The sequence below is a fragment of the Mixophyes fleayi genome, chromosome 4 (assembly GCF_038048845.1).
Source record: "Mixophyes fleayi isolate aMixFle1 chromosome 4, aMixFle1.hap1, whole genome shotgun sequence".
NCBI lineage: Eukaryota > Metazoa > Chordata > Amphibia > Anura > Limnodynastidae > Mixophyes > Mixophyes fleayi.
Genome location: NC_134405.1, coordinates 130,455,688 through 130,476,515, shown reverse-complemented (window position 1 = coordinate 130,476,515; position 20,828 = coordinate 130,455,688). Strand labels below are relative to the sequence as shown.

At 39.1% G+C, this 20,828-nt stretch overlaps 1 protein-coding gene across 5 annotated transcripts in view; it reads right to left on the bottom strand.

Moving 5' to 3' along the window:
- Positions 1-18,863, bottom strand: part of ICE2 (interactor of little elongation complex ELL subunit 2) — a 97,105-nt gene extending 78,242 nt beyond the window's left edge. For all 5 annotated transcript variants that reach the window (XM_075208268.1, XM_075208269.1, XM_075208270.1 and 2 more), the window contains exons 1-3: positions 18,758-18,863; positions 11,114-11,218; positions 62-299 (exon numbers count right to left, since the gene is read on the bottom strand). In XM_075208268.1, the coding sequence (XP_075064369.1) occupies positions 62-299; positions 11,114-11,218; positions 18,758-18,783 (369 nt within the window). In that variant the 5' untranslated portion in view covers positions 18,784-18,863. The remainder of the gene's footprint in view (positions 1-61; positions 300-11,113; positions 11,219-18,757) is intronic.
- Positions 18,864-20,828: the final 1,965 nt, after the last annotated feature.

The window sequence follows — 20,828 nt, the reverse complement described above, 5'->3', positions numbered from 1 at the left end:
GCATTGGATTTGGCATTAAGTGATTTAAGTGGTTTCTGCAGGCTGATCAGAGTAGCAGTACCTGGTAGTGATTGTACTCCTTCATTTGTAGGTTGTCCATACTGGTGTTCTTACTGTTCAGGAATTTGATCACCAGTTTCACATAGGTATCCTGCTCCAGAGCTGTGAGGGAGGAACAACGAGGGTATGGGACACGAGGTTCTGGAAAAGGTATGCTCTTTGCGGCTGAAATGACAGGAGGCGGAGGCTGAGGACTAGGAGCCTTTGACTCTAGCTTTGTAGGTTCTTCAGCAGCTGGTCTGGAAGGGAAATGCAGATAAACATTAATAGTGAGCTGGACCTTGGAGTCGATCTAGATCACTGATGGTAAATACAATGTTATTTTAGAGAGCCCACAAGAGGGACACACATTACCTTTGAGAACCTATCAATGGCTTGTAAAAATATTACAGACTAACTTATTACATATGATTTGTGAAGGCACTGTGCTCATCACCAGAAACAGTATAAAACAAACAGTTAAATAACGCATGCTACCGAATTGAGATCAGTCAGTTGCATACCACTGACTTATGCATTCTTATTCTTCAGAATAGTCTATGTGTAATCAGCATGAGATACAGAGATCATCATCACCATTTATTTATATAGCACCACTGATTCTACAGTGATGTATAGAGAACTCATTCACATCAGTCCCTGCCCTATTGGAGCTTACAGTCTAAATTCCCTAACACACACACACACACACACACACACACACACACACAGATGGAGAGAGAGACTGGGGTCAATTTTGATAGCAGCCAATTAACCTACTATGTTTTTGGAGTGTGGGAGGAAACCGGAGCACCCAGAGGAAACCCACACAAACACAGGGAGAAAATACAAACTCTACACAGATAAGGCCATGGTCGGGAATTGAACTCATGACCTCAGCGCTGTGAGGCAGAAGTGCTAACCACTAAGCCACCGTGCTGATAACCTCTCTCAATCACACAGTCAAACTGGTAGCCCATCAAGAGACGGATAGAGTGTAGAGATAGATCGGGTAGATATATATATATATTAGATAGAGTAGGTTCATTTATTTCAATGGTATGTCATTAGGATCAAAACAGAATGTCCAAAACATTTAGTATTTATTCTTCTTACGCTCTATGTAAAAAGTATAGGTAGAACTCAATTCACTGCAAAGTCCCATCAGAAACTCGTACACTTCTGGGTATTACAGCGATGTTTTAGTGCCCTAGCAACTTGCAGATTTTCATGAGTTGATGTGTTCTGCATTAAAATATTGATTGCCAATGCTATGATGATTCAACTTCTGGCTTGAAAAAGAGCCAGCTAATATGTAACAATGTAAGAGGATTCTTCATCACTGACTAGTGTTTACAGTATTTGTGCAGTCACACATCTAGATTTATGTTTAACCTGGAGAGAAGAGGGTTCTCAGTTGCTTGGAATGGCCTAAAATGTATTTTCTTTGTAAGAGCCTGTGCTGCCGATGACCGATATCTATTCTATGTCACAAAAAAGGCCATTAGTAACATTTTAACTAAACATTAAACATAGAAACCATTGCAATGGATAGAATGGTTTCTACAATGACATACAGCTTATCAAAAATATACTATGGTTTCCTATTTCAGCACACGGAAGCAAAACGTGAAGTCACTTGAGCCATAAACAGATGATAGGACATCAGCAGCATTTAGTACAAGACACTTCACAGCTGTCCTTCCAGATAAGAGAGGATGTCTGTCATGGAGGCAGAAGCTGGTGCATCAAATTATCGTGGAGAAAAAAAAGATGCTGACTCAGAGGTACAGCAGCACAGATGAACTGAATCCAAATGACTTCCAGTTATAGAACAGTTTTAGGAAATAACAACAATGATGGAACAAAAGGACATTTCCAAAGATGTAAAAATACTACCCCTAAGCACATATGTAATTGTAATGTTTGCACCCATTTTTACACAAAATACACCAACTACTACGCCTCATATTGTACCCATACACAAAAAAGGAGTCCTTTTTGAGGGACAATATAATTACCGTATATACTCGTGTATAAGCCGAGTTTTTCAGCATACTTTTGTATGCTGAAAAAGGGCACTCGGCTTATACACGGGTGAACTTACCTGGTGTCCGGTCCCTGGCTGTCAACTTCTGCATATGCGTTCCAACAACAGGAAGTTCGGCATTTGGAACGCAAACTTGCGTTCCAAATGCCGAACTTCCTGTTGTTGGAACGCATATGCGTTCCACTGCCGGGTAGGTAACAAAAAATCTCACCCTACGTCCGCTTCCACCTGTAGTCAGGAATAACGGCATAGCGGCATCTTTTGGGACACTGCCTTCTCCATTCATCTGTCCTGATCTCAGCAGCGGCAGCTCACTATACTGATGTTCCCTCCCGGCGGCTGACAGGTAAGCAGATAATGCAGTTCGGCTACATAGGTTTGGAGACACTAGATATTGCTATCATATGCACAGTATGCATTGAAAGTCAGTCTCTCTCTCTCTCTCTCTCTCTTTATTTAAGTTAGTTTGTACCCAATGATTTCATAATCATTTATGAATGTTCCTTGTCCTCTAGCTAGAAATGATTTCATAGATTGAACCTATCATTTTCATTTAGGTTTTTAATTTAGCGTTCTTTTCCACCCTAGGCTTATACTCGAGTCAATAAGTTTTCCCAGTTTTATGTAGTAAAATTAGGTGCCTCGGCTTATATTCGGGTCGACTTATACTCGAGTATATACGGTAAATGAGATTCAAGGGGAGCAAAAAAGGTGCATATAAGGGACGTCTTACAAGATGGCCACAGAATCTCTTTCTCCCTGTTAGGTTTACAGGTCTCAGAGGCTGCCAGCAATCAGTAGTCATCTTATACTTTCAATGGGACAATTTATGAACCATTCAACTGCTTTCAATGTGGGTAGGCATAACAACAAATAAGGTCATTCCACATCAGATCACCCAAAAAAACATTTTTTTTAGTTGAGAGGAGGTCTAAAGAACTATTTCTGCCAAATATCTCGACTGTCTGACAATTAGTTGATTAAATATTGATTTTTCAATTTATTAAATAATTTACTAATTGCGGCTTCTTTATCCAGTTTATTTGAAGTATCACGGGTGTTTATTAAGGAATCGACAAAAAATTTGGACCCCTAAGGTAACTCTTCCTCCCGAATCCAAACCAAATTACTTTATCTGCCTCATGTTTTGCGTTATGGCAAAAATGCTCGTTTTTTGAATATAATTAAAAATGCTAGGTTCAATTGACATTAGGGATCCCATTTTCCGGGGGATGTTTAAAAAAGTTATACATTACTACCACACAAAAAAACAGCAGGGTGCTCTGTTTCATAGTGGAGAATAAAAAATAATGACGTCGATGTTCGATTACTGTTGTACAGCATACATAATTAACACAAGAAGCCATGAAATTTAAAAACTTTAACATAACTTAAGTCCTTAACTGAAGTTGAGTCAACAATCTCATTATTTTCCCCTTGTTTGGAACTTGTAACGGTCTAATTTTCCTTAAAGTGTCAGCAGAAAGTGTATACTGCTTTCCAGTACTTCCTTGGACAGTAGGCACTTCCTTTTATTCACGTCCTCTGTGTAACGGAACAAAACACTTATCTCTTGAAGTCCAGGACAGCACATTTGTTGATTGGTTTCATGAAGTGTATCAGCACATCTTGTTCCTCCTCATTACATTGAATGATATACCCAATGTACCAGATGTTATAATACACTGCTGCTATGTATGTTCCAGGTTGCAGATCACTTTTGTCCACATTTTTTGTGACTGCGGTCATTGTGACACTAACTTTGTTCCTCCTGTCTTTATGTTGTCTGATGACAATCGATATATGTCTAGCTCATCATTACGAATAGTCTGAAATCTGTGATGAGAACGTGTCCCTGCCACATTGTTTGCTGTTCCTAGACGGCTATGCAGCTTGGTTTTGCAGTCTTGTATTTCGTTTTGTGACACGTAAAAAAAACGGGTACATTTTTATTTGCCCAGGCCCAAAGGTACAAGATGTGATGGGTTTCCACTGCTTGCAGACTGGTGCGTGTGGCTAGATGTTTAACTGTCCCTTCAATGCCATCCAGTGTCGGACTGGGGCATGAAGGGCCCACCGGGGGAATGCAGGGATAGAGGCCCACTCCATTGGGGTGTGGCCAACTGTAAAAGTGGGTGTGGTCAGTAAAGGGGGTGTGGTCAGGCAATGAAGGACAACTGGTAGGGAACTGCATGGGACCCATTAACAAAACACTTGTGGTTTGGAAGAAACTCCAGTACCAGCTCCTGTAGTCTCCTAATGCACCAAGACTGTTACTTATGATAAGTGCATCATTTTGTTACCTCCAACCCTCGCCTCATATGTTATTATTGCCCATCATGTATTGAGCTTATAAGGCACAGTATAAAGACTTGTGGATCCTTTCCTCCACTATTTGAAATATTTATTGTCTTGCATTCTATTTGGTTAATAGAATAAATCCCAGGCGCAGGTGCCAAGATACAATAAAATAGTCAGATACTCCGCGCAATCTATCCAATTGCAGCCTTTCAAATCACAGTGCACAGTCCCCTCAACATGCTTATACAACATAGAATCTAAACAAAATTGTGAACAGAAATGGCGCTATTGGTAAACAATCCAGATACTGTTATAAATGGAATTCAATGTCCATATATTTTCAGTTTTTGGTAATTTTCATATCCTTGGTGTATCCACTCCTCTTTATTCAGTGTGCTTCTCTGTATTCACTCATCAAAGGGATATGTAAAACAAATATAAAACAAACATAGTGCAACCTGTTTTTGCCATGTAATTTTTAAAGGAATAGCACTATCCTTTTAAGCCCGTGTGTAGATATAATAATAAAGACACCTCGTGAAAAAGAAGTATTCCTAAAACCCCTTAAGGGTATACACTTACTAGAACAAATGATTTTTACAGCAGAAAAAACACAACAGACATCGTTTTTCCTTGTATGCCCTTGTGATCAGATAATAAAATGCAAACACCTCGTGTGGAGAACTAAAAACAACTCTTTTTTTACCCCTTAAGGGTGTACACTCACTAGAGCCAAATGATAATCAGGCATGTCACGAAGTATCTAGATCTTCCTTTCTGATCCTGATATGAACCATCCAATTCCACTCGTCCGTTTCTAAAAATGAAAAGAAAGAGCAATGCTCCATAGTGTAAAATCCTCAGACACTTTATAATAAACACATAAAAACGAGGCCGTCATAAACAAATAACTCCTCACATGTAATCTTCCTTAAAACAAGCTCCTACAGCGAGGATGGGTGGCCTCTTACCCCTTTCCGGAAATCAGTGAGCGTGATGTTATATCACTCAGCATGGAGTGTCCCGGGCGAAACCCCTGCGATAGCTGACTTCCAGAGGAGTAGAGTCTTCACACCATACGGATCCCCGTTGGAGCGTCTGACGTCACTCACTGCCGACGCGTTTCGATTCTATGCCTGGATAAAGATTTCTGAATCGAAACGCGTCGGCAGTGAGTGACGTCAGACGCTCCAACGGGGATCCGTATGGTGTGAAGACTCTACTACTCTGGAAGTCAGCTATCGCAGGGGTTTCGCCCGGGACACTCCATGCTGAGTGATATAACATCACGCTCACTGATTTCCGGAAAGGGGTAAGAGGCCACCCATCCTCGCTGTAGGAGCTTGTTTTAAGGAAGATTATATGTGAGGAGTTATTTGTTTATGACGGCCTCGTTTTTTATGTGTTTATAATAAAGTGTCTGAGGATTTTACACTATGGAGCATTGCTCTTTCTTTTCATTTTTATAAACGGACGAGTGGAATCGGATGGTTCATATCAGGATCAGAAAGGAAGATCTAGATACTTCGTGACATGCCTGATTATCATTTGGCTCTAGTGAGTGTACACCCTTAAGGGGTAAAAAAAGAGTTGTTTTTAGTTCTCCACACGAGGTGTTTGCAGGTGCCAAGATGTTATATGTAAGTAAGATGGACAATAATATTAATATTTTAGCAATAGAGTGCTAAAGCTGCTAGAACTTAATCTTGACACAAATAGTGGACATAAACCACAGCAAATAGTCATATATTAGCTTTGATTCCTCTACAGTGAGTTACACTAATGGAAGAAAATGTCAAATCTAAAGAGAATGAGCATTACAACAAATACCTGATACATGTCATTAACATTCAATGGTATTAACATTTAGATGGCAAATTGAAAAGTTTTAAGTAAATAACAGCTTTGCTTTAAATGTTACCAGGACACAGTAAAGGAGAGAAACTGCTCAGTGCATTATCTGGGGTGTATTGGAGGGGCTATGGACTTTAATGTCATTTCTATAAATCAGATTTGCATCTGTTCACCAAAAATAAAACTCTCCCAACAGCAAATTCTGCTTGGGGGACACAGTGCAGATTCACAGCCTCCCCCATGGGTGAGAGTGTGAGGGATGGATGCTGCATAGGAGCTCAATTACTTACTTCCCATACAAAAAAAAAAAAAAAAAAAGGCTGGCTGGCTTGGGAGCGGGCACTCATTTACCTGTCTCCTCTGTCTGTGGAAAACTCCGGCATCCTGCTCCTCTGGGCGGCCGCGGCAAGGTGAACTACCCTGCTGAAAGTGAAAAACACTACCGCGTAGGTGCAGAGAGCCGTCTCTCTGCACCTGCGCGGTAGCGTTTGTTACTGAAGTATCGCTGCCGCCATCGCAAGTGACGTCTTCTCTGTAAGCTCCTCCCTGACAGTGGAGGGGGCGGAGCTTCAACTAGGCCGGGCCTATTGGTCATTAGACAGGCTACCCGCCGACGCTGATGCCATCAAATGGACTCTTCCCCATGAGATGTGGCAAAAAAATTCATTCTGCTTGAATGCTGAAGTCATCCTTATGCAAGCATAAGTTAAAAAAGTTTTTGCAGTTCTTGTATTATGCACTAGCACCATCATTAAAGTAGAAAACATACTCCAATTTTAACAATAGTTTCGCGAAGTGTTTCATAACTACCGTAATGAAGGCATGCACAGTTAAAGCTACATGGTCATGGGTATCGCTAATAACGCACAGACTCACACAGTTTGAAGTGTCAGAATCATCTTGCCTTAAATATACAAGCTGACAGTCACCATGTTCTTTGGTCCACTTCAGTGACATAACTTTTAAGCTATTTCTGGCTCCTTTTTTGTGAGACAAGAAAGGATTACAGCATGTTTTCTGAAATTCTTCATATCTTAGCAGCAGAAGCTTTTCATGATGGTAGCAGACTGAGGTTTCAGGATCATTGGTTCTGCATTTGAAACTTCAGTTCTCAGAATAAAGTTATTTTTCTTCATCTGTAAAGTGGTCCCAGCTATGTAATCCAATGGTTTTTGAGTAGATAGTAATATGGCAGTCCTAATAAATGAGCAGCTGCCATGATTGACTCTTTCTGTGTCTCCCTCTCTCTTTCTCTGGAAAGTTACAGTTTTGGTCTCTCTAAAGGGAATCCCCTTCCCATCAGTTTCTGTTTGTTTAATTTCCTGTATGGGAGTTTTATCCTATTGCCACAGTTTAGTTCACTTTTTTGGTATGGTTTTTAAACAATATGTAAATTATGTATGCGGTACAACAGTAATCAAACATCAACTTCATTATTTTTTTTCTCCACTATGAGAGAGTAACCTGCTGATTTTTTTTGTGGTAGTAATTTATACCTTTTTTTAAACCCCCCCCAAAAATGTGATCCCTAATGTCAATTGAACCTAGCGTTTTTTAATTCTATACGAAAAACATGCGTTTTTGCTGTAACGGAAAACATGAGGCAGATAAAGTAATTTGGTTTGGATTTGGGAGGAAGAGTTACCTTAGGGGTCCAAATTTTTTGGCCATTCCTTAATAAACACCCACGATACTTCAAATAAACTGGATAAAGTTTATTTGACAGTCGAGATATTTGGCAGAAATAGTTGTTTTGACATCATCTCTTAACTAAAAAAATTTCGTAGAAATCTGAGATGGGTGGTGGACAACACTGGTTGAACCGACATGGAATGACCCAAAAACTTATGTAATTAAGACATTTAAACACAAAAGTGCTGCGTAATAAAGACAGTACTAAAGCTGGGTACACACTACAGAAATTTCGACCAACTTTTTATGCCGAGCAATTTTACATGCGATAAACGGATAAAGGGAAGAGCGGACGTCCCTTTAGCGACTTTTTACAGCCATGTTGTCGTGAGCAATGACTGTAATTTCATACTCACTGTTGTGGATAGGTCGGAAGTTTATACACACTACACAGCGGAAACGAGATTGGAACGAAAATATTAAACGGTACGACCAACCAAATGAGGCGACCATCGTGTCACTGCACACACTGACCCGACTTTTGAACTAGCGGTCGTATGTCGGCTGTTTGAGCCGATTATTGGATGAAAACAGTGTAGTGTGTACCCAGCTTTAATGTATTGTCAGTGCACGATTCATTTAAGATATAAATAGGATTCTAAGAAACAATAATTTAAGAGGGGCGGGGGGGGGGTCAAAAAGTCTAAATTAATAAATGTTGTGGTCTTAAAGTAGTAGTATACAGGACTTGAAATTACTTTATTATTCTTTCCAAATGCATCATCAAGTCCTGCACTCCTGCAAAGTAAACACATCCCCATTTTCTAAGGGGCAGTTCACAAAAGCAAGGTGCAGCCGTGCACCCATCTATGGGCTAGGACGACATATAGGTGCCTTTTCACGTACAACAAGGCACTCTGAGCACGATTTATCTTCGCGCTCATGTCCCTTTGCTCTGCGCATGTTTAGAAACGGACTTTACACCTATAAACACAATTGCATGCAATTCAAGGGAAGGGGCATGTGAACGTAGGCAATTAACAGTAAGGGCGTGCCAATGCCAATGTGTCCTATTCAAGCTCTGGTCGTTTTGTATGAATCTGTTTATTCACTGTATCATTTGCACCAGCTACAGTGCTGACTGACACGTAAGTATGCCACTAGATAGCACAGAACATGTGTATGCAAGGAAGAGAAAATCCTGATTTTTATGTATATAATGTAAAAAATTGTTGTTGTTTTTTTTTAATGATTATAGTATTAAGAGTTGGTAATTTCTTTTATAAAAATCTTTTTATTATGCATGCATTCTGATGGGACTTTATATTGCACATATGCATGTGTGTTGCCTGCATTGTGTTCTGTCTGTCTACATATGGCAAATAATGTATAGCCAGAGCACACTTATACCCAGATGCAAAAGGAAGATCCGCTTATATTTGAATATAGACGTACGTGCGTACAAGTTTACGTGCAATTTTTTTTTTGGGGGGGGGGGATTTAAACTCACGCAGCGCTCACATTGCATTTGAAGATAAATTAGGCCCTCTATGTCTGTAAAAATATGATTGTGACATTTGTTTCAACGCAGCAAAAATCATAACTTTGAAGAACTATATGTAATGTATATATTCAAGTGACTTTTTCTTTACTCAATCATCATGTTTGTGTAACATCATGGTACATATCACACATCAAAATCCAAGTGGCAAAATAAAAGAAAAAAAAAAAAAGTTCTCCCTCTTGCAAGCTAGACATGACATCTCAGTAGCTATACATACATTATACCTTCTACCCTTAAGGGCCAAAGAACATATTTTACAGGACATATGTCACAATAAACTAATATTAAACGTTTGATGCCGACACACAAGCTGATCCTGCCAGTAACCCAAGTCAAGCGACAGAATCAATCTAACCACACATGTAGGCAGCCCAAAGTACATGAGATTGTTTGTTCTTGGTTTGAACAGTAGCTTTATCACTTCTGGCCTTATTGCAGACTGTTCGTGCAAATGGGAGATAAACATATACACAGGTCAATAGCATCATCCTCCTGAACACGTTTTCCGCCATGCCCAATAATGATCCTGTTGGCAATCGCAGTTGATTTGGGGCCACACACTCAGTCGATTGCCTGAAACGACCTGTGATGTGTGTGCGCGGCCAGCTTTAAACACATCCTTTTTATAAGCAGAGCTCAGTTTCAGTTTTATTTTTCAGTAACTGTTCAGCAAAACTTGTGATCATAAGTTATTCAGCACAGAGAACATTGCTTACATTTATACTTGCATTGGCAAATTTCCATAAAATTGCTACCATATTTATGTCACTAACTAAGCAATAACTTATGACTAGGACTTTGGGTGTACTGTAATTGTAAAAAAAATGTAATCAAACCAAGCTTGTCTTAAAGTGCGTCAGTCACCTACACTCACTGGAGGCAGTCATTTTATGGATTAACTCAAAAGCCATCAGAAGGCAGCCTATCAATTCACTAGGAAGCGGTTATGTCACCGAGGCCCAAATGAATGTTACCGATGAAATTATGCATTTTCACGAGGTGGCAGGGACCACTGTTCCATCTGCACACATGATGTGGGACTATTTTAATTTAAAGTCTGATGCAAGGGCGTCTTGTGTTAAATATAAATGTAACGTTTGTTACGGTGCACCCATCTAGAAAGTAGTTAAAAATGTTTTAAATGTTTAAAGTTAATAAGAGTGAAATATTGCCCATAGTGGTGTAGTATATCAGTGGGCCCAGCAGTGTCTGAGCAGCTTTTCCTAAGTGCTAGGAAAAGGAGACGGAAGATCCTCACAGCATCTCCGTGCAAGGCTCACATGAACTCTGCAGGATGAGTGAGTGAGAGAGGATGGACACTATTTGAACTGCTTCAAATAGATTCCTCACATGGGTATAAGAGCAGCAGTGCTGGTCCCCTTTCCTAGAGCCCCCTGGGACTCAAAGAAGGGGTTCAGCTAGAGAACATGTAGAATATAAAACTCTTCATGGTCATTGACCCCAGAAAGTGGCATGTGTATACACACCATTATTTTAGATTAAGGTGTGCATGTGCAAATTGGGGAAGTGAGACAGCCATTGCAACTGCACAGACATGTGAAACAATATATTGGGTATTTATTACATTTCTAAATAAATCAGAGCAAATATATCAAATTGACTATTTGGCTTAAATTAAAAACTTTAGCATAATAAAAGAAAAATGACTGTACTTGTTGGAGAGTAGTAAGAGTTCAGCAAGTGATGGACCCAGGCAATATTTATCATAAGATTCTCGGGTGAAAAAATTGTTTCTGCCATTGTAAGGTTCAATATCCCTGTGGAGAAAAGAAAATACATTTGAGGTTGATATGAACAACTCAAACACATGTGATTATAGTAAACATTCATATGGAAACCACACTGAGAAAGAATGAGTGGATATCTAATACCCCTTTCATACCAAAATCCCGGGTCAGACACAGGATAATGAACACTGTTGCAACCACACTGCACTTTGACCCTGGGTATATGCTGCATTACCACCATTCACACTGGATCTGAGTCTGCATTTCATGTTCAGACCCCTCAATGAGCTGCTTTTAACTGAACCCGGGTCAAATTGCCCAAGAACACCTTTCAGAGAGCAGCTATGACGCTTCAACCCGTAAAAAAACCCTGGGCGCCACCAGGGTCACCCCATTCACACAGACACACGGCCTGGGTTATTCCTGGGTCCATGCCTCTGTGTGAAAGGTCTATTAGTGAACACAACTTGTTTTTACTATAAAGATGGTCAGTGACACGTGTATCAATTTAAGCTGTGGTATTTTACTGGGAAAGCATATCAGTGGGAATTCCAAATACAAGACAGTACGGTGTAATTTTATATGATAAGCTCTAATGCAGGGCTTCCCTCTCAGTCTCCCAAGACAATTTTCTGCTTCATTGTTTGCCAATAGTGCAAGCATCAAGCATGTGTATGTATACATCACTTATGTCGCCCACAGCATAAATACTGTGAGAGCACAAATCCTACTACAGTAATTGTCCCATAAGAGATCACAGTCCAAACTGAGATCTTCTGCTTCAAAAGGACAGACAACTTCAATAATATCTACTGTTCTGACAAATGAAAATGCTGCTTTTAAAAGACGAGTACCCCAAAGCAAAAGTTACACACTATTTAACTTTCTGGAAGTTGGAAGAGCTCAAAAGAATAGAAGTAGTATGTGTTTTTATGTTAGAATCAATTTTCATGCGTACCACGGATATGCTGGGCTACTGAAAACAAAGGTCAAATTGCAATGTTACTGAGGTTACAGGAAAATAAATATGCACAGCTATAATACATATAATTCAGAACTCATAAGTCTGGCAGGTATTGCAATGAAATACACTCATTCATGTTACAAACCTGCCTTTTCAGGTTTTCCAATTAGTTATTACCCTCTTTTACTATCAATAAAGATAAATCACTTCAAGTTATAGTGCATTTCAGATGTTATTACATCTGGAAATCTGTTATATTTAATATTTTGTCATTTTAAACATGCCCTTTCTTGATATAAATCACTGGGAGAATTGAGAATTTAATTGAAACATTTTTGTTTATTATATATTTAAGTTGTTACTTTTCATTTATCTACATTTCTCCTAATTTTCTAATGTTTGTTGTTTTCTTGTTTCTATTCTCTATATAGTTTTTCTTTATTACTATAAATATCACATGTTGTCATCACTCTGTTTCTCACTTTCCCTTCTACTTGTATTTTGTCTCTCAGTATTATCCTTCTCTGTTATTGGCTCAGTTCTCATTCAATAATTTCATTACAATCTATATTGGAGTCTTCTATTATTCCTATGTGTACTATATCTAGTTAGCTCTCACTATTCTAATTATGTTTGTATTTCATTCTTTATTTAGGAGATCAGCCCAACCTACATAATCATTTACTTGATTTCTAGTGTCCTTTGACTTCTGAGGGGTGGGTATCCAAGATGGACCATTTTTATACCTACTCTGTCTTGAGCTCTTACATCGTCAGCCATGTGGCATGGCTACAAGGCATTCACATCTATCGATAAATATCAAGTTAGAGATTAGGACTGGGTCTATACCAATAATGAGCCTGGTCAGTTCCGTCCACCGGACTGTTAGGGCCTATAAATGGTTTTCCCGTCAAAATCCCAGGACATGCAGCCTACCGCAACTTACACTCCTGAAAGAACAACATATACCCTAGTACACTACTCTACTAATCATTAGGCAAACTCCTTGCTACTCTTTAGAGCATTAGCCTTCAGATTTTATACTTTATTAGATGCAATTAATTCTAGGTTACAAGTGCTCACACATAATTTTCATATCTTGTTGAAAGGCAGCAAAAAAGTCTCTTTATTTATTTATTTATTTGTTATTTTGGTAGCTGCAAGACAAAGAATCCCCAAATGTGGATACAGAATGTTCCCCCTCTTTATTTGTTTAGAGAAAAACTTCAACATGTTTTCAGAATAGACTTGTTTCAAAAATAAATACATACAAATTATTTTTTTTTAAAAAAAAAATGTGGCAAAAGCTTCATTCATATATTTCCCACCTTCACAAAGGAAAAGGTCTGGAGCTGCTTTTGACACACTGCATGGTAGAATACTCGCCTATACATACAAGACCTACTCATGTATTTTTATAATCCCCGCCAAACGTGTTGGTCTCCCTATGCCATGTCACACTGTCTCTTCTGAATGGTTTGAGACATCGTTTCTGGGCAGCACGGTGGATGAGTGGTTAGCACAGGGGTCACGAGTTTGATTTCTGACCATGGCATTATCTGTGTAGACTTTGTATGTTCTCCCCGTGTTTGTGTGGGCTTCCTACACTCCAAAAACATACTAGTAAGTTAACTGGCTGCTACTAAATTGACCTTAGTCAATCTCTGTCTGCATATGTATGTTAGGGAATTTAGACTGTAAGCTCCAATGGGGCAGGGACTGATTTTAGTTCTCTGTACAGCGCTGCAGAATTAGTGGCGCTATATAAATAGCTGTTGCTGATGTTTAATTACAGGGACTGTATCCTAGATAGCCCTTCACCTGAAACCTTCACTATTATCTCAAAATCAACACTAGAATGTCAGAGCAGCAGTCAAAGTTGCATAGTACAGACAGGGACTGATGCGAGTTCTCTGTACAACACTGAGGAGTTAGTGGCGCAATATAAATAGCTGATGATGATTTCAGCTCTGGTTTTTATAGCTTTGATTACCAGGAATACAAATACATTTATTTACGATTCATGCAATGTCTCAGGTTACCTAGCCTTTGCTAATAACTTTTTATATAAAGATTACATATAAGGTACACTGCTTTCACTTGAATATATGCAACTCTAGTTTTTGAATTGTACTGCTATTTACATTTACTTGTGTCTCATATTGTACTCAATCATTGTAAACTGACAATTTATGCACTTCAATAATAAAAACAACAAAAAACAGCATCTCTTAAGACGTAAGATGGTATCTAGCTGTAACCTAAAATATTTTCAAAACAATTAATGCCCATTATAAAGTTTTACTTAAAGGACAAATGAAGAAAACAATTATATTTTTCACTACAATAAGAAATACACTAAATTGTCAGATATAAAACAACAATAAAACAAAGTCTACCAAGCACCGTTGATGAGCTGGACTTATTGACTGTGATGCATATGAGAGATCAGTCTACGGAAATCTCTACCTGCAACAAAGTCATTTACAGCCATTGCATTTAGTTTAAAAATGTGTGCCACAGCAACTAATCAGTGATCACAGTGCTCTCCCCAGAAAATGTTGCCAGCCGGGTGCCATTAAGAAGCAGCTGGGAGGGGGCACTGTAATACTTTGCAATAATAATGGAAAATGTTGGAGGATATTGCCCACATCTGCCAAGACTGGTGGTCAGGTGACGGGATGTGTCTCCGGAGCAGTGCACAGAGACATCGCATCAGATTTTTTACTAAAATCTCTACTTATTTTGAAAACTGAGCAGAGATTTTCTGTAGTGTAATAGCTGGCCATCAAGTCGATGTTCAGTGGCACCTCACAGGACAAGGGGGACCCTTTTCAATCTAGGTGAAAGGATGAAAACAAAATGCTATTCATTAAATTGATTAGAGCACTGCTCAACATATGAAAATTGTTTGCAAAAAAGTTGTGGAAACAAACACAAATAGCAGCGCTGGAGTGCGATATAAAAGTAGGTGTCAAAAAAATAAAAGTTATGTATTAAAACGAATGTTAGACTCTTTCTCAAAGCCAAAGTGAATGCCTTGGCTTTTTTGATAGTCTCATTTCAAGAGACGAAACGAGTCACCCTTTTTTTATTTTATATTTTATATTAACTCAGTGCGGAACATACCACAGAGTACAGCTACAGCCAGAGAACCACGAGGAGATGAAAACACCAGAGTGGTGGTAAATGTCCATTGATTCATTCCCCTGTATTTACCTCATCTGTACATATGCAGGCTTGCTAATCCAGGTAACGTTTATTCCTATATTTGCTGGTCATTCCATTTGGAGAACTATTCAATTCATAAGAGACAAGTGGAAGTAGGAGAGAGCTCCCTTATATCAATTGACATTGATCTCTTACTACCCAGTATTCTGAGGGTCCCATCCGTTTAATAAATATATAAGACGATCTCTACTGACCAACTTACAGTGATACAATTTTTGTTTACCGAGTTATTTAATATTTTTATATTTATTGGCTGGTACCACATGTGATTCTTGTGTATTGCATAGATTGATATAATTATGATGAACTAATAAAATGTATTTTACTACATTTCTGGTTTGACCGTTGTATGTATTCTGCCTTGGCTTTTTTGATAGAGGTTAACAATTGTTTTAATACATTATATATCATTTTTATTTTTTTGACACCTACTTCTATATCACACTCCAGCACTGCTATTAGTGTTTGTTCCAGGTCTATTACAGTGGGGAATAGCAATAACCACCCTCCTTTTGCAGCTGTGCTGTGTGCAATTTAAGTTTGGTGTGGCCCAACGTGGGATTTCTTTCCCCTTTATATTGGAAAAAAGGATGGAACTGACAAACACAACTTATCCATAAACAATTACAACTGGCACATACAACACGCTTGCTCCATACTCTAACACAGTGCTTCTCAAATCCAGTCCTCAGGACAGAGCTGGATTAAGGCTTTGGGGGGCCCGGGGCACTTAAGACAGGGGGGCCCCTAAGATCTAAAATTAAGGCAGTGGTTCCCAAACTTTTGCAGTTTGCGGCACCCTTAAGAGTCTCCATAATTTTTTCAAGGCACCCCTCCAAAATAATTACCGAGCAGTCCCGTTTTATAAGTAGTTGGGTCAAAATAACGTAATAAGTATTTAGGTCAGGACAGAAATACTTAGTAAGTTGTTTCCAAAAATAATACACATGAATCCAAGTGAAAATAATATTTTAATATTTTTTTTTCTATTATATTTCTGTCAAAGAATAATTTACAGCTAACTCACTCTGTGCCCTCCTTCATCTCCACACTCTGTGCCCTCCTTCATCTCCACACACTCTGTGCCCCTGCATCCACACACTATGGTCCCCTCTGCATCCACTACATACACACACACACATATATATATATATATATATATATATATATATATATATATATATATATATATATATATATATATATATCTCTATCATGCAGGACCCTCTATTTTATTAATCATTTTTACAGTAATTATCAAAGCCTGCCAAATGTTTAAATATATATATATATATATATATATATATACCTATGTATGTGTGTGTATGTATATATATATATATATATATATATATATACATATATATATAAATATATTGTTGCCCCCATCATAAAGTATTGCCCTTACTAAAAGTAGAAAATTAATTTTGCCTCCTTAATAAGTATTTATCGCCCAATAATTAATAAGTGATGTCTCCTCTCTGTTCTGAAAAGTCAGATACTGTAGCTCAAACAACATGCTGTTTGAGCTGTTTCATTTATCAAAACTGTGCCTAAAAAATTTGTCCTTTTTTCTGGCAGTTTCTCTTACACTGCATTTGGTTTAGGTGTTTGCAAACAGCCACACCACGCATGTGGCTTGAATTTTTACCCTCAAACCGCTTGTTAATATACTGTATGTTGCATACTGCAACAAAAATGCTCTTTAGTAAGTTTCCATCCTAGGGGTATATTTACTTAGTACATTTTACAAAATGACAGCTAGTTTCTGATTGGTTGCTATAGGCAACATCTCCACTTTTTCAAACCCGTAGTTTAGGAAATGTACCTCCTAGAGTCTTCCGTTCTAGCGATTAAACCCCCACATGTTTTATGCAAAAAAGTAACAAAAATAGAACACTGTAGAAATCGATCCATACAGCATGTCTGCTACTATTCAGTCCAGGTCCATACTGATGTCAGCTACTATTCAGTTCAGGTCCATACTGCATGTCAGCTACTATTCAGCTTAGATTCATACTGCAGGTCTGCTACTATTTAGCTTAGATCTATACAGCGGCTCTGCATACAATTCAGCTTAGATCCATACTGCATATCTGCATGCTATTAATTTTATAGTGCATGTGTGACTAGGCATAAGTCAGATTTTAAACTCCAGCACTAGACAACTTTCCAATATTATGTTAATTTACTTTCAGTATATAGCAGCCAGCCAAAAAATTACCCACTCTATATGTTGGCATCTGTGCATACTGCGGTCTCATACAAACAGTACATAGCTATACAGCTATACAGGAGGAATGTGAATAGTTTATAACATTATTTTGTATGGAGGTATAAGTTGCTTCAGGTAAGCATAGGACACTACTTACCTGAAGCCTGACAAACTGGATTGGATTATTTTGTAGTAACAATGTAATTAAAAGTCAAGATTCCGATGGTAATGCCACACACTCTTTAAATAATACCCAGTCGGCAGCAGAGGATCTCTAATAGTAAAATGCACAGAGAGGGCGCATGCGTCAGAGTGGACCCCGCCAGCCGCCGTATCAACCATCTGACAGCCTGCTGACAGTTACTGTCTGACAGCAAATGCCGCAACTGACAGCTGTCAGATGCGGCGGTCGGTGGGGTCCACACTGACGCATGCGCCCACTCTGTGTCAGCAGCACCGCGGCTGCTGTTAGCAGAGGGGGTTATGTGGGCGGTGGGGGTGAGCTGTAAGCAGAGAGGGTATTGCAGGTGGCGGGGGGCCCTCGGAGAGAGGGGGGCCCGGGGCACGTGCCCCCCCCTTAATCCGGCCATGCCTCAGGATGTTTTCCCAAGTAACAAGAGAAATAATTCTATCACCTGTGGATCTGTTACAATGTGCCTCTCAGTAATGACTACACCTGTGCCAACGCAAGGCGACATGGAAAACATGTACTGTTAGGGGTCCTGAGGAGCAGGTTTAAGAAACATTGATCTAGATTACAGTTAACATTTTAAGATAAATTCCTGTGACACTTTGCTGCTGAACTGAAGCAACAAAGCAATTCCTATAACTACACCTTTATTGAACTTTGTTATAATGTCACTTTTACATTTGTGAAATCTGCAGTTTTTAATAATCCACATTGAGATTTAGCACATAAATCCAAAAGAATACATAGTGAGAAATGAATCTAATATACAGAATAAAAGGAACAGTTTGAACATTGGTCTATATTTACAAAAAACAAAACAAAAACAACAGGTTCATGCCCAGGGACACATCTTTAAAACTTGGGACTGTCCCTAGAAATTAGAGACAGTTGACAACCATGTCTTAATGGCCACTCTCACAGATTACCCTATGCCACTATGTCTGACATTCACCAAGCTCCCTGTCTCACCATCTCAGCTCTCCAGCCGCCTCCATTTCCAGCTGTCTGCGCCTACAGCACCACGTGCGGCTCACAACATCTACGTCATCGCGCCATAGCAACAACAAGCACAGACTTCAAATTGAGGGACGCTTTTTCCTTACGTGTTTCTACCGGTTTACATTGGAGGCGCTGCAGCGCCATCTTGGGAGAGACACGCTAGCTGCACTTTCGTTTTCACATGTATGAGAAAAGCACAGTATTTTGCGAGGGGATTTATATATAGATGCAGTGTGAGCTTTTATTCTAATCCAGGTTCTCTGTCTTTTCTCAATCATTAATTCAAATTATTTTGTTTTATTCACTTTTAAAACGGTATAGTTTGGATCAACTTTTTTCACAAAACATGGAGTATGACTCGTATTTCTGAGTAAAGTGAGGAAAAGTTACAGAAAAATATACAGTTATTTACATTTTTGTTTTTAAAATGATCTTGTACTTTAAAAATGATATTTGTAAAATGTAAGTCGTAAATTATGAAGATGTCTCTGTACCCTTTCTGATATTTGGCATTGTATTTACATTTGCTAAGCACCTTGTTGCAAGGTATTGTTAAGATGTTTTAGTGTTCAGTGCCTCCTATAGCCGCTATAGGAAATGCAGCAGTATGTACTTCCTTGGAGACAGCACTAATGCAGGTTACTGTCAACAATGGTGTCAGTATCTGTCTTCATTGCGAATATGTCCATGATTTCATAGGCTTAGGCTAGGTACACACTACTGCGTTTTCAGCAGATTATTGAACAACTGATTGGACCAATATCACGATGACCGATCATTGTTCCAAAGAGCATAAAACTGTTGATCGAGATTTTGTCTTTAATAAAATTGCTGTTTGAAGAAAATGCCTTCAAATTGCTGGGAATCGATAGTTCTGCATAGTAAATATAACTAACATAATAGGTCTCTCCCGTGCACCTCCTGTTCTTCCAGCTGCTGTCTCTGCACTATTCATATAATGTTTGTGCATAGTGACCTGTGTTGCATTAAGTTTGGTGTTCCCCATTATCTTTTATTTATAAAGCGCCAACATTTTACGCATCAATGTACTTTAAGGGTATCAAAATACAAACAGATGACATACAGTGGCATGAAAGAGCAGGTAAAGATGGCGCTTTCCAAACAAGCTCACAAGGTAAGAGGTCTAGGGTACATGATACATAAGGTAACTGTTGGTGGGGATATATGTTCATGGATACATGCACTGTGCTAGTACCTGACCCCAGGCAGTTGATAATTACAGGTATATTGATAGTTACTGCCCCTAGCATGTGCATTCCCAAGCCCATCTCTCACAGCTTAGACCCCTACTCAACCACTATTGCATGCTTAAGAGACAGGCAGCAAAGCTGCGGATTAAGTAACTCATGAATCATGCCTGTATAGAAGCCCTACCTTTCAATATGCTTGGTGTCCCTCATTTAACCAGGTGTTTATATTTTGCTATCCATTACCTGTATGCTTGGCCTCTGGTGGTCACTGTGTTGCTTATGCACTGTTTCTACAAGCAGACTATGAAGAGCACAGTAACTGATGGTGGAACATATGCTTGTCTGTTACTGGTCACCACTTTGTTTACACGCCATCTGCACAACCAATGTATGACGAGCACAGTAATGGATGGAGGTATACAGAGCCGCTGCTGGTCTTCATTTTGTTTACACATTGCACAAGCAGCATTTGAACAGCCTAACAGATGGAGGTATACTGCACCACTGCCGGTCACTGCTTTGTCAAGCAGTGTATGAACAGCACAGTGGCAGATGTCCAGAGGTTTGTTGGGTTGCTGCCGGTCACTTTGATGTTTATATACTGAGAATAAGTGATGACACCTACAGGGAGAAGCAGTATGCTGTGACTCTGCATTTGGCAGGTTAATATAAGTTTGGATAGACCCGATCAGGCTTTCACCCTTGTAAAATCAAACAATGTAGTTTTACAAAAGTAGTTGTGTGTTGTCACAAAAGATCATTTGAACTGAACTTTTGCATTTCCAGGAATGAGTCTTAATGAGGGTAATAATCAGGGCCACAGCACTAGA